Raw genomic sequence first — 16,177 nt, forward strand, 5'->3', positions numbered from 1 at the left:
AGAGACAAAAAGCATCCAAGGAGAGGCTTGAGGTGTACTGGCAAAGTTTTGTTTGGCCACGGGGTGCAGAGACTCTATCCCATTGCTTTCTGACATGAATCTCCTGTCCCCTCTCCCAGCATAAAGCAAAGCAAGATGTGTTTATTTCATGGGTGCTGCCTTACTTGCTGAGTGTGTAGCTGATAGGTTGGATGACTGAGGCTCTATCTGTCTCATCAGTAAGGTGCAGCCTCTAATTTTTACTTCCTTTGATATCTCTAAAATCAGAAAGCATCCACTTGATTGGTGGTGTCTAATTTTAACCAGATCTACTCACCCCACCTCTGCCTTTGTGCCCTTTCTTTTACACCTTTGAATCACTCCAAAAGGTTGTAACCTCAGAGGAGAATGCAGTATCCAGAATTATATCTGTGGTTCAGAGTGTCTGGGATCTTTTATGGACTATCACTATGAATCTGTGGAGCCCTACCCTGCAGGTTGTAATGGAGGCAATTAGGGTAAGGCATCCACAGGGAGCTGGGTGAACACAGTGCCAACTCAAGTACAGAGAGTCAAACAAGAAATAATTCAGTTGAAACATATGGATCTGGAGATAGACTGAGTAGGCTCTTCCTTGCTATATCTGTTATGCAGTATGATTCATTGCAGCAAATGCACCGTGCTTCTTTGATTCATCACTCCTGGCTGAGGGACTAAGCTGTTTTGAGGGACAGATGATTGCTGCTAAACTGGCATTGCAAAATTAGTGAATGAAGGTACCCAGGCTGGCTTAAAACCTTCTCAAGTGCCATTTTCCAAGACTATAAAGAAAAGATTATGAATGATTTATTTCCATAGTCAAAAAATAATTATAAAAAAGACTCAAGCTGAACAGCCAGGTAACTAGAATGTTATAAGCCTTCAGTAATACTTTTTACTGGGATTTGATTTGAATTATGTCCAGCAAATATACAGATCTGCAGAATGAAAACTGTGCTTAGAGCTTTGGGGCCAAAGAAGAGTTAAATTAAGAAAGCTCATGGTGTGGCACCTCTGACTTTTTGCTGGAGAGCAGTATCTGTCACTGTTTTGGTCTGATCTGGGCAGGAAGTGGCTGCAGCTGAAGGCAATGGGCAGCAGTTCACACACAAATGCAAGCAGCAGTTGAATTTGCTTGATTTGCAAGCTAGACTGAACCTTTAGGTGGGTTCTTGTCTTCAGTGGACATGACTACGAGGGTGGATAGTGATAGGACAAGGGGGAATGGTTTTAAACTGAGACAGGGGAGGTATAGGTTAGATATTAGGTGGAAGCTTTTCTCACAGAGGGTGGTGACACACTGGAACAGGTTGCCCAAGGAAGCTGTGGATGCCCCATCCCTGGAAGCATCAAAGGCCAGGCTGGATGTGGCTCTGGGCAGCCTGGTCTGGTGGTTGGTGACCCTGCACATAGCAGGGGGGTTGAAACTAGATGATCACTGTGGTCCTTTTCAACCCAGGCCATTCTATGTTTCTATGATATGGATTCTGTTACTACTTCAGCTTTATTTTTGCAGAGGGTAGACCCCTCTCTGATCCACTGCTCTTACTGTGCTTAGTAACTGTGGTCTGAGCCTGCTAAGCTCAATTTCCAAAACAAATAGAGAATTTCTGACACATGGGTTTAAAACTGTATGCACAGACGTGGTTGATTAAATAAAAGGGTTTATTTATACATACACACACTCATATATGTATATATTTATATATGCACATGAATTTGATATGTCTGGAACACATTAAATTGTTGAGCAAATATGTGAAATCCCTTTTAGTTTGAATCAGCAGAGATTCATAAAAATAATACATAATGATAAAAATAATAAAAGCCCACAGCCAAAAATCCGCATGAAATGAGATAATGGATAAAGAAAAACTTGGCCTGTGAATTTATCTTCTGGTTTCTGAAAAGCAAGGTCTTCCTGGATGATGTCAAGGATATCTAAGTTGAAAATGAATTTTGGGGAGAAGGTATTTTTTCTATAAGGCAAGGGAAAGCCCTTGTAAGTGACTTCAGAAGAGATACCCTGTGTGATCAAGAGAGCTCAGCCATTCAAACAGACCTCATAGAAATGACACTTCCTAGAAGAGTGTTAAGACAACTTAAACCAAGCCAGCGTACAGCTAAGAGCTTAAAAGCATGAATGGCCACCAGCCAGTGTATGAGCTGATGTCCTGGCCCTGTTGGGGTTATCAGTGTGGAATTTGCTAGAGGGGCTGAAGTACAGGCTGGAACAGGCTGCCCAAGGTGGTGGTGGACCTGCTTTCCCTGGAGATGTTAAGGAAACGATAGATGTGGCACTGAGGGACATGGTTTAGTGGTGTGGTGGTGATGGGTAGATGGTTGCATTAGGTGATCTTAGTGGACTTTCCAGCTATATGATTCTATGATTCAGTCCCAGCTAGCTGCATCCAGCTCTCTGAAACCTTAAAGCTGCATTGCTGAGCAGAGGTGCTTGTTGGCATTCATTTTTACCTGCCCTATCTGATTAATAATGGAATACATAATAGAGGAACTTGGAAAACAAGGATTAGAACTAGGGGAGATCTGTGGGCCAGCTCAGTCATCTTCCTTGCAGTTTGTCTATCCTCTGGTGTTTTCACCAGCCTCATTTATAATGCACTTTTTTTCACCTTTCATGTGTGCAGAGCTTTACCTAGAAGCTGGAAAGGAATTCTAGGCTTTCTTTTCCCCATCCCATATAAATACAACTGATTTCTGCGTGACTTTCCTTCCCATTCTTGGTAAAGAGCTCCAGGAAATAAATTGAAGCCTGGAAAGTTTCCAAGGAGGGTTGCAGAGGCAGGTGTCAAAACTGATGAGAGTGCTCCTCCTCCCTGGGAAATCTTCAGCTTTGCAGCAGAGGCTGGGCTGTCCATTGGTGAGCTTTCCTCATTCTGTCTTGAATGCTGGAGTCCTGACAGCTGAAGTTTTCACTTTCTCAGATAGCTCTTCCCCCTTCAGCCCTTGCACCCTGTTGCCTCTGCTGCAGGCCTTCATGTGCTGCAAAGGGAGAGCCCATCTGGCTGAGCAGTGCTTCGTTTGAGATGGCCAAACCTTGTGGTGAACCCTTCCCCTCAATGCAGGGCTCAAAGACAACCCATATCCGTTCCTTTGCAGTTTCCTTCCTCCCTCTCCTGAAAGTTGCACAAAAGTGATGTTGATTGCAGATGGAAGAGGCAAGGGAATGGAAAGAAGAGAGTTTCTGAAAGCTCTTTCCTTCTGGTGACATTGATTGCATGGAATGAGAAGGGCTCTGTTTATGTCTTGTCTTCTTAAGCTGGTTTGAGAGAGATGTTACAAAAGCAATAAAATCTACCAAAGGCAGAGTTGTGGCTTTGTGGCCTAGGTCACCCAATGGAAACCAAATCTGAACACACTGGCTCTGTATCTTCTCAGTGTTGCAGATCTGGGCTCACTGGCAGAAATGCATTAGGTGGTTCACTCCGGTGACATTGCCTTATGCAGAATGATGCTTTCTATAGCACGTTTAATATGCAAGTCAGAAATACAGAACGCAAATAAGGTAGCACTGAATCCTCAAGAGTTGCTTACACAGGACAGATTCTTTGAGGGTTCCTTAAAATCCTAACTTTAAACAATATAGAACAGTCTGTGGACCATTCTGAAAAGCTTCTTTTAGATTTTTTGCTCTTCTCACCACCAAAGTTTGTAGCTATTTAGTCCTAACAGAGAAGATCACCCAGATGCTGCTTGACAGAACAGTTTCTGGAAGCATGCAGTTTTACATATTTCTCCTCATGTGAATGAATTAAAAAGCCTTGTTTGCTTTGTTTGCCTTCCTGTGTTACCATGAGATGTGGTCAGACACTTTGCAAATAACATTTAGGAATACAGATCACCCACTGCTGGTCCATTCAGTCCTGATATGTATTAGCTGGCTTTATGCTCTTCTTTTGTTTCTTTTTCTCTAGTGGCAACACACCCATTGCAGTGTGGGGAACTCACCTAGACCTGATCCAGAACCCTCAGATCCGGGCAAAGCATGGTGGAAAGGAACACGTCAATGTGAGTATTGCTACTAACCTGCGACTGCAGGAGAAGACATATCCAAGGTGGTGATAGGAGCTGCCTAACAGCTGTGGAGGCTGAAACCTCCTTTGGCATCCAGAGAAGAGGGCAAGATTTCTTTCAAGAAAGACACAAGATGGCCAATTCATAGAGTCATGGAATGGCTTAGGTCAGAAGGGACCTTAAAGACCCCTTAGACTCTGACTTAGGTCAGAGTTACCACCCACTTGATCAGGGCCCTGTTCAATTTGACCTTGAAGTCCTAAAACCTCAGGAGATGGGGCATCCACAGCTTCTCTGGGCAACCTGTTTCAGTGCCTCACCACTTTCTGCATAGAGGATTTCTGTTGCAGTGCATACTGTTGTACACACCTGCTCCAGCAAAGCTTTCCCAGTCCCTTCCCAGTCTCAAATTCCTGATGGGAATGGGTTATGTTTTGAAGCAGTGGATCACCAGCTTGTCTCTTGGTAACAAAGTTTTCCTCCTCCTCAGCATCCTCTGTGAGTAGGTGAGCTGGCATTTAATCTGAAGATATCAGCCTACCAGTAGAGCTAGAGATATTTTCCATAATCTCTTCTTGTGTTGGATTTCTCTCTCCAGAACTGCGAGGTGCAGAACAGCACAGAGATGACCTGCCAGGCTCCCGCGCTGGCTGTTGACCCCAATAACCAGTCTGAGCTAGCTGAGCGTCCAGAGGAGTTTGGGTTCATTCTCGACAATGTGCAATCCTTGCTGATCCTCAACAAAACCAATTTCACCTACTATCCAAACCCTATCTTTGAGGTTTTCAATCCCTCAGGGATCTTGGAGTTGAAGCCAGGAAGTCCGATCATACTGAAGGTGAGATGGGGACCAAGGACTGGATAAGTATGGTCAGACACATGCTGCTTATTGCCATTCTGTGTCTGCCAACAACCCACTAATCATAGTGGCATCCCAACATTGTCCTAGAGATTTCCTCCACTCATTGGACCTATCATATTGCATCATATCAATCACCATTTGCAAACATCACACCACTCACTGCTCTGAATCTTCCAATACCCATAACTAAAAGATGTAAACTGCTTTAGCCACGTGTGTGCTACCTAAATTTGCATCCAATGCTGTTTGCTGTACCCAAGCCTATTTCTTGTCTTTTAGACCCTTTTCTCTCACCCTTGGGAAAATCCCACAGCGGTCCTCTATTATGCCTTTAACCTGAATAGGAACACAAAGAACCAATTACGTGCTTGAACATTTCCACATCAGCACTTGTATGAGGTTCATATGCAAATAAATGAGCATGCATGCAGAATACCTGCTTGCACATTTGGAAATATGTTTCAGTATTGCCCAATCATTTTCTGCTTGTGAAAGATTTGTGTCAAGTTTGATGGAGAGAAACAGGACAGGCAGCTTTGACTGATAATAGTCTGTATTCACCATCCGTGCTGTCTTCTGTAGGATTTTTAAGCGGCTTTTACTTACTAAGTGAGTGAGTTGTGAACTATGAATGCCAAGCGCAATGTTAACACTGGAGTTACAGAAGTAGAGATGGAAGGAAAACTCCTTTGTAATATGTTTTTTTTTTTTTCGAGTCACAATACTCCTTTCTATCCAGGGCAAGAACCTGATCCCACCAGTGGCAGGAGGGAATGCCAAGCTGAACTACACGGTTCTGGTTGGTGAGAAGCCCTGTGTGGTGACTGTATCAGATGTGCAACTACTGTGCGAGTCCCCAAACCTCATTGGGAGGCACAAGGTGATGGTAAGTGATGCTTGAAACTCAGCCTTTCTTCCATGGGTTGGGTGGAAGGGTACAGCAATGTGTTTCCTTCATCACGCCTTCTGTAGAATCTAGAAATATCAGAGCCCCTTCTCAGTACAATACCCCAGTCAGTCAATCCTGGAAGAGTAACTTGGAGATCTTTGAAGACAGTGGGGGACCTTTTGGAATCATAACACTTTAGGAAGATTTTCCTCCTTCTTTGTGCAGCCTGTATGAACCCCAGATGCTTATGTGAATTCATACGTGTAACTTATTCCCCACATGACAAACTGTTAAATTTATCAGTTTCCAGCAATTAGCAACATACTGGTCGCTAAAATTTGTGCAGGATATGGACTGTAGTGTGACTTTGAGATTTTGACATCTATACAACTTAGTATGATCTTGCATATCCTTCCTGGAATGTGTGAAAAATGAACCTTGTGATTACATCAGAGGGAGCTTCCTCCTCTCTCCACTGATTTATTCACTCCTCTACTTTCCTCTCAGTAATTTGCATGCCTCAGTGCTCTTGCTTGATAAACAGCATACCAGCAAACTCATCTGAGTTGTGCAGAGCTGTGGGTGGAAGCAAGACATAGCTGACAGCAGACATACAGATGATCAATGCTTCTCATTGCCCATGATCAACTTTTTTCCAGCTCTCTGTTGCCCTCCCAAATCTGATATATACTTATTTAATTCAAGGTAATGAGATTTGCCGAGTTTCATGGAGAGACAATGCCTTCCTCTTTAAAACAAGAGGGATTGTTCTTTAGAGAATTGAGAGGTGACTGTGTTGAGTCCCATTTGTGACTGCTGCCGGGATACCTCATCCTGGCTACTTTACTTTTCTGTTCCAAATTTTGTCATCTGGAAAACAGAGGTAATAATCCTTTTCAGCCATGCACATATACTGTGGCTCTCAAATCATTGTTAAGCACTTTAATACAGTCCAAGAAGAACAATAACAAACATGAGATTTTCTCTGTGTAAATATGAAAGCTTTGGAACAGAGCAGTATATGTTGCCTGTCATTTTCATGAATTTCATTAAACATATGTTTAGTCAGAGAGGGACAAAAACAATCCTAGAGAGATAAAACTCAAAGTCAGGTGAGCAATGATCAATCTGTGGGGATCAGGGAGGATGAACATCTGGCCAGGCCTTACTAATTGGGAAGACTCCTCTGTTCCCACAGCTTGGGACAGCTTAAGAGAAACCTCAGAGAAAGAAATAATCCCTTTTTGAGGATGCTGATCAAACAAGAGATATTGCTGGAAAAAATGAGAAGGTGATTGCATTGAAGCCTATTGATGATGAGCATTGCTGTTAGGGGCAAGTTGCAGATTTCCTTGTCTAAAGCCAACAATGAGGCAAGCCTTTGACAGGATCTGGGCTGGGAACCAAACACAGGAGCTCAGCTGTGATGGAGGCTGGTGCTCAAGGATTGACTTTGCATCTTTAACTTACCAGGGGGACAGCTGGGCTGGGAAATGCCTCCTCCAGCATGGCACAGCAGCTCTGTTGCCCATGTTTCACATGAATGTCACTCTGATGGTTGGGATAATTGACAGGTAGCTCTTTCAGGTCCTTCCCCTGCTTCTGATGATGATTTCCTGTGCGACCTTGAGCAAACCTTAACTGCTGAGCAAACTCTTTCCTGCAAAGTGAAGCAGCCTAGATCTGAGAGGAGACCATGGTACTGAACACTGTAATTATTTCAAAGGGAAGGAAGAGTGACAGTGACACATGTTGGTGTCAGCATGTTTTTGCTCTACTTCAACTTTCTTTTACACAATCACCGAGTTAAATACTTGAAAAAATATATATTAAAAAAGCAACAACACTCACACACAAAAAGGGCAGAGCAGTGGTTGATAAAGATAGTTTAAAGCCTAGAGAGAAGCTCTTTTTCAAGTGAAAGAAACATTGACAAGGAAGATCTATGTGTAACCATGGTAGAGAAGCCCTGCAATGTAGAGATGGAGGACAGTAGAAGGAGTGCTCATATCCAGTGTATGCACTTACTGACAGAAAATTATGCTGATGTCTTTGTATAGTGAATGGAGAGATGGTCAAGTGTACTTCCTGACATTCAGGGCACAGTTCATGTCACTTAAAGCCAGACACATTTTGTTAATGCAAGCTTGCACTAGGAAAGACACTACCATAGTCAAGTTTTGTACAATAGGAGTTGAGGAAACTCTCTCTTGAACCACTACAGGTGGTCCCTATGTCTTTGCTAAAAAAAACTGGTATCTGCCATAGTGCCATTTGGAGCAAATGCCAGTTTAATAGGCCGAACTTGTTTGGTGGTACAGAGTTCAGTTATCTGGAAGTTGATTCCTTGGAAAAATGTGGAGGACCCAAGAAATAAAGTAGGGTTATTTCTGTATATTTTCCTGTTTTCATTTTAGTGCTCACAAATAGTACTAAAGCCTCGCAGGCTTTCTTCTCCAAGAGACACATTCCGTTAGATCATGGCAGTTTGATTTGTGGACTGTGAGGATTTCTCAGTGTTGAAAACATCTTTCAAGAGGAGCTTTTCTAGACGCCTACCTCTAGGAGTCCAGATTCTCTGTAATTAATGGGAAGAAATGGGAACTTCCTCTGAACATCTCATCCTGATGTCAAAGCATGTGTCAAAAGCAACTCCTATGAATCACATGCTGAAATTGTCTTTTCTCTGCATTGATCCTAAAAGCGTGCTATGATGTCTAACTCAGATGTGCATGTCAAAAGTTTGGTGAGAGGAATCCCACTCATGGAGCCAGGCTGTTCTGTGGGTTTTGAGGACAGTCTTGCACTGGGGTTTGGGTTGGGATTGTTTGACTCTGGTCTGATATTCCATCAAATGGCTCATTTCACTGCCAGGTGTGGATGAAAAAGGCCACTGTAGGAAACAGAAAATGATGATAATGACTTCATTTATTGATCCACCATGACAGAAAGGAAATTGTGCAAACTAGTGAACCAATTTTGCTGTCATCTTGGGAGGATTTGAGACAGTGGTCTATGTCAAGAGGCAATAGCTTCCAGTGAGAAGATTAATGTTTGACTTTGGAAGTTTATCTTAGCTGAACTCACCACATGCCAGTACCAAACATCTACCCTTTGCAAGCTTTATGAAATGGAATTTAACCTTATATCTTGGAATAGACAGGAAAAATAGGAGCTTCTGTTTTCTTGACGTACATGGGTGCTAGATTGTTCCTTAGCCAGTGAAGATGCTCTACGAGGTGTCCATGTCATGCTAAAGAACTTATCATTAGTTGGTCAGATGAGCTTAGGTTTGGTTTAGTTTCTCATTTTGGACACTGTTATGGACTCCATGATCCGTTTGGGTCCCTTCCAACTCAGGACATTCTGTGATTCTATGTTTCGAGAGCCGATCTCCAAATACTTAGAGGTATTCAGGGCATAAGAAGACCTTGTGGATGGAAATGGCATATTCCACACTGTCACCTTAGTCTGACCAAAATAAAGAGATTTGAGCTAGGTGGCATTGGCCAAGACACACTGAGGAGCAGGCTACAGCTGGGGCTATTGCAAAACAGAACTCAGAGGCTACAACTGAGCCCATAAATAATTTCAAGAAGCTGATAGGAATACAGAGATTCACGTCCCCAGAAAGACCTGTGGTGGTGAGAGGCTTTCACCACATCATGTTACTTCAGACTGCTTGCATGGCACCTTCCTAGGTTTATGCTGAGTGTTCCCATACTAGAGCACACTATTAGAAACTTTCCTTATATATCTCAGACTAGCCGGTAGTACTTTTCCCACTGCCACTCCAACTTATCCTGTTTTACAGATAGCCTCAAGCATCCTTGCAGTAGCCTTGAACAAGTAGCACCCTGTGGGATTACTTTTGGGAATGGTGTGCATGTTGTGTAAATGGGCTCCCAACAGACCTTCTTCAGCGGAATGTTTTGTTGGGTACACAGCAGTACTGCCCGCAGGGTTTCTTTCCTGCTATTAAAAGCAAGATCTCACAAAGACACTTGTCCCAGAGTCCTGGGAACCTCCAGGAGTGCATGCAGAGCAGAAAGCTCTGACTGGATTCCTGTCCCACTGGTAAGCATGCAAAGTCCTTTAGTTCATGTGACACAGCAGAGCCTGCAGCTAGGCGAGATGCTGTAAAGAGCATAGGCCAGGCTCTGTGGCTTTTGCTTTCCAGATACAGTTTTCTCAACTTGAAGAGTGGAAAGTGAATTATGCTGTAACTTCTGCATTCCCAGTGCCCTAACCCATAATGAAGTTAGGGCCCATCAGAACATACCCAAGAGTTATGTATCATGTATCTTGTATGCATTCTGGGACTGATATCAAGACAGTGCATAGCTGTTTAGGACAGGGGAGGAAAACCCCAGATGATCCTTACATTGATATATAGCCAGGGCTTTGGGACTGGTGAGATTTGTCTCACTCAAAATCCTCTGCTAATCTGGTTTATGGTGACACTACCAACAGAGCTGCTTCCAAGTGAGATTTCAGGTGCTTTTAGCCATTCTGTATCCAAGTACTTCATACTCTGTTTAACTTGAGAAGTCATCATTCACGTGTTATCATGTGAGTTAGACTTGCCTAACAGCCTTAATTGGGATGATGATGGACTTCCTCTGTGCTCCTGCTTGTTTGACAGTTTCAGTGCAATTTTATCTTGCCTTCCCTCTAGGCTCGTGTAGGAGGGATGGAGTTCTCCCCAGGGATGGTCTACATCTCTCCAGACAGCCCTCTCAGCTTGCCAGCTATTGTCAGCATTGCAGTGGCAGGCGGCCTGCTCATCATCTTCATTGTGGCCGTGCTGATTGCCTACAAGCGCAAGTCCCGAGAGAGTGACTTGACCCTCAAACGCCTGCAGATGCAGATGGATAACCTGGAGTCCAGGGTGGCACTTGAGTGCAAAGAAGGTATGGTGAGGAAAGAAGGCTGATGTAGTGTCAGGAGAAAGGAGTCCAGCCACTAAAGCTTTGAGCCAAAATATCACCAAGCAGCAGGAGTGTTGAACTCCTGGTTCAAATCCAGGTCTAATCTGACTTTGCCCATTTTCCCCGAGTCCAGTCTTCCTCCACCTTGTGTTAACTGCATTTGCTAGCTCAGGGTGCAGAGAGAGCCCTGGCACATTGTTCTGGGGAAAGATGATGTGGTGGGAAAAGTGAGACTGCTCTTGTCTACTTTCCTCTTCCTCTCCACTTGTTGCTTCTCCATTTATGTCTCATTCATGTGAAGCTGAATGTCTTTTCTGTTATGATGAGAGAGATCTGAAATGTTATTGATGTATGCTTTGTTTGCTCTTGTGTCAGCTTTTGCAGAGCTGCAGACGGATATTCATGAGCTGACAAGTGACCTGGATGGAGCAGGGATCCCTTTCCTTGATTACCGAACCTACACCATGAGGGTGCTTTTCCCTGGCATTGAAGATCACCCAGTCCTGAGAGATCTGGAGGTATCAGCATTGCCAACTGCAAGATGTGTTGTGACAATGGAGGAGACATGATGGCTTACAATGCTGTGTCTTACAAGGGACAAAACAGTACCTCATTTACAGTCTAGATTGGAAAAGGATGATTTTTACTGTATTAAATGTTAAATTGTTTGATCACTCATCTATTCAGAAGAGTACCATACATCTGTGTGAATTATTAGTTTGCTGTTTTAAGCTCCCCCTTAGTCTCCATCCTGTTTGAGTTTGGAGAGGCCAGGAAAAAAAGTCTTAGAGCAGAACAGTATACCTGTGTGTATCACACCAGCTTTGTCAATTGCTGATGCCACCCAGCATCCTTTTTTCCTGGCAACACCTACAGTCTGCATGCTCTGAAGGAGATTCACCTTTGCTGTGCTCTGTAGTTTGCAGTGAGGTCAGATATGTACAGTATCAGTCTGCCCATAACCTGCCCACGTGTGCCTCCTGCATCCCAGCTCTCAATACCCCAGCAGTGTGAGGATGGTGAGACATTGCCCAGCTCTGCTAATGTCTGCATGCTGCCTGCATTACCTCCTTGACAGCATGAGTTTTACAGGCCTAGATGACATTGTCCATTCTGGTTCAGGGCTTGGTAGATAGACAGGACCTGCTCTAGGGATACTTGAGCCAAAGAAGCAGGTCATACACCATGGCCAAGGCCAGCAAGATCCTTGGCTGAACTCTGCAAAGTCTCTGGCAAACTCTGTGCCTCAGAGAGGCTCTGGCATGGAGAGTTTACTGGAGGCAAAAACTTGAGTTAGTTGGCAGAGAGGAGCAATAGGATTTGGCACAGACAATTCCATGCTTGGCTGGCTGTGTAATTGGAGGTTCCTGCTACTTTTTGCTCCTATACTTCCAGAGAGCCAAACTTCATCAAACTGTAAGGTGAGAACCATTAAAAAATGATCTGGAAGCAATGAGAACTTGTGGTAATGGCTCTACAGTAACATTGGTTACTGTAGAAGTTTGCCTTTGGGATACAGAATAGCCTCAAGCTGCTTTCCCTCAGGAAAAGCAGCTCAGCAGCTTCAACAAATGAACACACAAGACGAGGAGTGACGAATTTCTCCTTCATGTATATACATATATACCAACACTTCTATCATACCCACAGCTGGTTTTAAAGTGTGTATTCATAAAATTCAGCCAGCTGACCACCAAAGAGTATCTGAACCCCACAGAGCTTTTAGCATGGATGCTCTCATAAGAAGATTCATGTAGAGAGACACAGAGTTAATGTTTCAGTCTTCCACCTTCGATTTCCTTGGGCAGATTCAAGGTCAGACCGAATGGGACTCTGAGCAACCTGATCTATCTGTAGGTGTCCCTGTTCATTGCAGGGAGTTGGAGTAGATGACTTTTAAGGGTCCATTCCAACTCAAAATTCTTTGATCTCCCCTTCCTTTCTTAATTATTTTTTTCATCTTTGGGTTTCTGCCCCCTTAATCCACTCTAGTGCTTCTACAGTTCTTTCAGTGTCAAAATCTTTGGATACCAGCAAACCAGGGAAAGCAGTTTCCATTCTGCTCCTTACTCTGTAGCACCTAGATGGAGCCAGTACTTATTGGGAAAAGGCCCCAGAGACCCTGAAATCAGCAGGTCTTACTTATTTCTAGCTCATTTGCTAATTAACTGCTTCCAGATGCGTTACAAAATTCTTCTCTTGTTATTTTTTTAATTCTACACAGTAACCTAGGGATAGACAATATTAAATGTTCAACAAGTGAGTAAAAAATAATTATTAGGAGGATGAGTTGTAGTGGTTGGTTGGTTGTCTCAAGCTATTTAGTAAGTAATTTATTTTCAGTTTGCAAAAACAGTTAAGATCTCTGATTTCCAGAATAAAAAAGTAATGATTCTTTATGGGGACTTGCATCACTTGGTCATTTAAGCATGCTAACTTGGATTAAAGTGGCAAAACGAGGTGGTTAATACATTCTTACAGCAGAAGCATGTGTTGCTCTGTGTTGTGAGTCTCCAGCTTCCAGGAATGTTTTTTGTAGGGATGAAAGAAACATAGAGGAATGAGTTTGGGGTTCTCATTTAGGAAGCATTGCTGTAGCACATAATGGGATGAGGTATACCCATGGAGTGTGGCTTAATTTTGATCCAGAGACAGAGGGACAGGAAAGGATAATGCCCACTGTAGACTGTGGCATTCAGGGTTCAGTGTTGAGGTCCTAAATTGTTCTACACCAAACCTAGTTCACCAACCTTTCACAAATGAGAAATACATATCATCTTATCAATTACCCTATTTCTAAACGATCTCACCTCCCAAGCCCCAGGGTCCTGCTGCCTTAGGACATTGAAATAGGTTCCAGCTCTGTGCCCTCTCACACTTTCTTCTATCTGTGATTCAGTGGGCATGGTGGTGATTGCTTGATGTTGGACTACATAGTCTTCTAGTGTTTTTTTTCAACCTTAATCATTTTGTGATCTAGTTTTTCAGACCAAAACCCAGCTCCATGCTCACCACCTCAGCTTCTGCCTCACTTCATCTTCTCAAAACATGATACCTGGACCTCTTTCTCCCATTACTTTACTACTGTCTCCCCCAACTCACTAAGCAGAGCCGCAAACCCATGCCTCATACTCCTTACACTGCACCTTCCCTTTGTTTAGGCAGCTACTGAGGTGCAGCTGATATGTGGTTGTTTGCTGGGATGAGGAGATAAGGAGACCTACATAGGTCCAGACCAAGAGGAGACCCACATAACCCCGTGATTTCCAACATTGACTCAGACTGTTTTTCTCTTTAGGCAGGTTTCTTGCAGGGATTAAAAAGAGATGTTAAAGGGGGATAGAGTGAGACTTCAATCTGACAGCAATAAGAATACAATATGCTATGATACCACATCCAGGCATCAGCAATTTCCTCTGGATGTACTGTTCAGAGAGAGAGTAGCAGAGCTTGAAAATAACCACCTGTCTGTGGTTGGAATGTCTATCTGTCTTCCTAGCTATCAAATTATTATCTTCCTTCTTAAAGAACTATACTCCAAAATGCAAAACTTTTCTTTCTTTTTAATTTTCTTTGCTGTTGGAGGCAGCTTTTCCTTTTCTGTATCTCATATCTGACTCCCACTTGTTGAATTATTATAGCTGGAAGAGGTGGAGGGCTAAGAGCAGAGAAGTAGCAAAGGGTGTATGACTCATTTGGGAATGTCCTGACAGTGGGCAGTGAAAGAGAGGTATAAACTTCTTTTCTTCTCATACAGGTCCCTGGCTATAGGCAGGAGCGGGTGGAGAAAGGCCTCAAGCTCTTTGCACAGCTCATCAACAACAAGGTTTTCCTGCTATCCTTCATCCGCACACTGGAGTCCCAGCGCAGCTTCTCCATGCGCGATCGTGGTAACGTGGCCTCGTTGATCATGACAGTGTTACAGAGCAAGCTGGAGTATGCTACTGATGTCCTCAAGCAGCTCTTGGCTGACCTCATAGACAAAAATCTGGAGAGCAAGAACCACCCCAAACTGCTGCTCCGGAGGTAAAGATATCCAGGGCTGGGCAACCTGCAACCCACGATCTAACACAAGCATGCAGTTCCATTTTGGATGAAAACGATGAAGTTGCTTGATTTTGGTTTATGCAGCAGAGTATGAAATTGTATATAGCCAAAGCTCACATGACCCTGTAGAGCTGGCATGAAGCTGTTTTTAGGGAAAGATGGATAAGGCAAGTAGGGTTGAGTGAAGGCTTTGCTTTCTCTTACTGGTTTGCAGCTCTCTGCCTTCAGTCAGTGATTGAAAATTTTACTACTATTGCATTATCTGTGGATTTTAATGTGAATGTTCAGAAAACTTCATAAGAGCAGCAAGAGGCCACATTTCATAAGCCTTATTTTGAACTTGTGCTAGACCAACAAGTATATGACATAGAACAGGCTGTGTAATATACTTGGACTGCATGGTGAGTAAATTGGAAGTTGCCTTATCATGCCTGAGAGGTGGACAAATCTGCTGTGCTTCATGTTTCTGAGTTACCTACATATGTAGTCTTCTTCAGCTGCACTGTGTGATCTCCTGTCTCTTCCTGATCATTGGCTTTTGGAACCAGTTGAACCCAGAAGGCAGAGCTGAATAGGACAACAGAAATGGTTTCATTTGGGCTTGTGTTTCACAGTCTCATCTCCATGGTTGAGTGGAAAAACTTGAATATGCTGCTCTGTAGTTAATGTAGTCTCCTTCCTTAGGGAAAGGCAGCATTTTCTCCTTTTAGGATCATATTAATCTTCTTTCTATGGTCTGAACCAAACCTTCTGCTTGAAATCAGAGCTTTAAGTAAAAAAGGAGATGAATGGCCTTTGCCACTGCTCAGAGCTGTGTTTGAGGTGCTCTGAGCTGATTATAATGGATGGCTCGGGAAGAGGAGAGGTCTGTAGTGCCTGCTGGGAAAGTTTTCTTCTGGCACACAGCCCATCATGAAGTACCAGCAAAAGGAGGAGCAGTAGGCATTTCCTGGCATTCAGAGTAGCAACACCAGGGGCAGAAAATGGTCTTCATTTCAACACTGTTGGCTCCCTGACAGAGCCAAATTGCTCTCTGCTTGCTCCTACAGCCTGGCTGGCAACGTCCCTCCAGCTGTCCTCAGTCTTCCTCTCTGTGCTTCTCCTCTGATGCTTGTTGTCACTGCCTTCTTCCAATTGTACCTTCATTTATCTTCTTTCTTTTCCCCTCTCTCAATCTCTTTGTCTTCTCTGATTGTTCATTCCTGTCTTCTCCTGAGTCCCCCATTTTCCCCTTTACATCTTCTTCCATCTCTTTTCTAACTGTAATCGTATTTGTTGAGAATGCACTTTGGTCTTTGGAAGGCCGCACGTGAATGTATGATTGACTCCATTCCTTGGTATTCAGATACTGGTGCAAGATTCGCTGACAGTTATTTGGAGCAGCTGAATTAAACT

General features: G+C 43.5%; 1 protein-coding gene across 2 annotated transcripts in view; it reads left to right on the plus strand.

Moving 5' to 3' along the window:
- Nucleotides 1-16,177, plus strand: part of PLXNA4 (plexin A4) — a 454,438-nt gene that overhangs the window by 390,291 nt on the left and 47,970 nt on the right. For both annotated transcript variants that reach the window (XM_040663912.2, XM_040663921.2), the window contains exons 17-22: nt 3,954-4,047; nt 4,652-4,891; nt 5,655-5,801; nt 10,483-10,717; nt 11,111-11,253; nt 14,493-14,761. In XM_040663912.2, the coding sequence (XP_040519846.1) occupies nt 3,954-4,047; nt 4,652-4,891; nt 5,655-5,801; nt 10,483-10,717; nt 11,111-11,253; nt 14,493-14,761 (1,128 nt within the window). The remainder of the gene's footprint in view (nt 1-3,953; nt 4,048-4,651; nt 4,892-5,654; nt 5,802-10,482; nt 10,718-11,110; nt 11,254-14,492; nt 14,762-16,177) is intronic.

The sequence above is a fragment of the Gallus gallus genome, chromosome 1 (genome assembly GCF_016699485.2).
Source record: "Gallus gallus isolate bGalGal1 chromosome 1, bGalGal1.mat.broiler.GRCg7b, whole genome shotgun sequence".
Taxonomy (NCBI): Eukaryota; Metazoa; Chordata; class Aves; order Galliformes; family Phasianidae; genus Gallus; species Gallus gallus.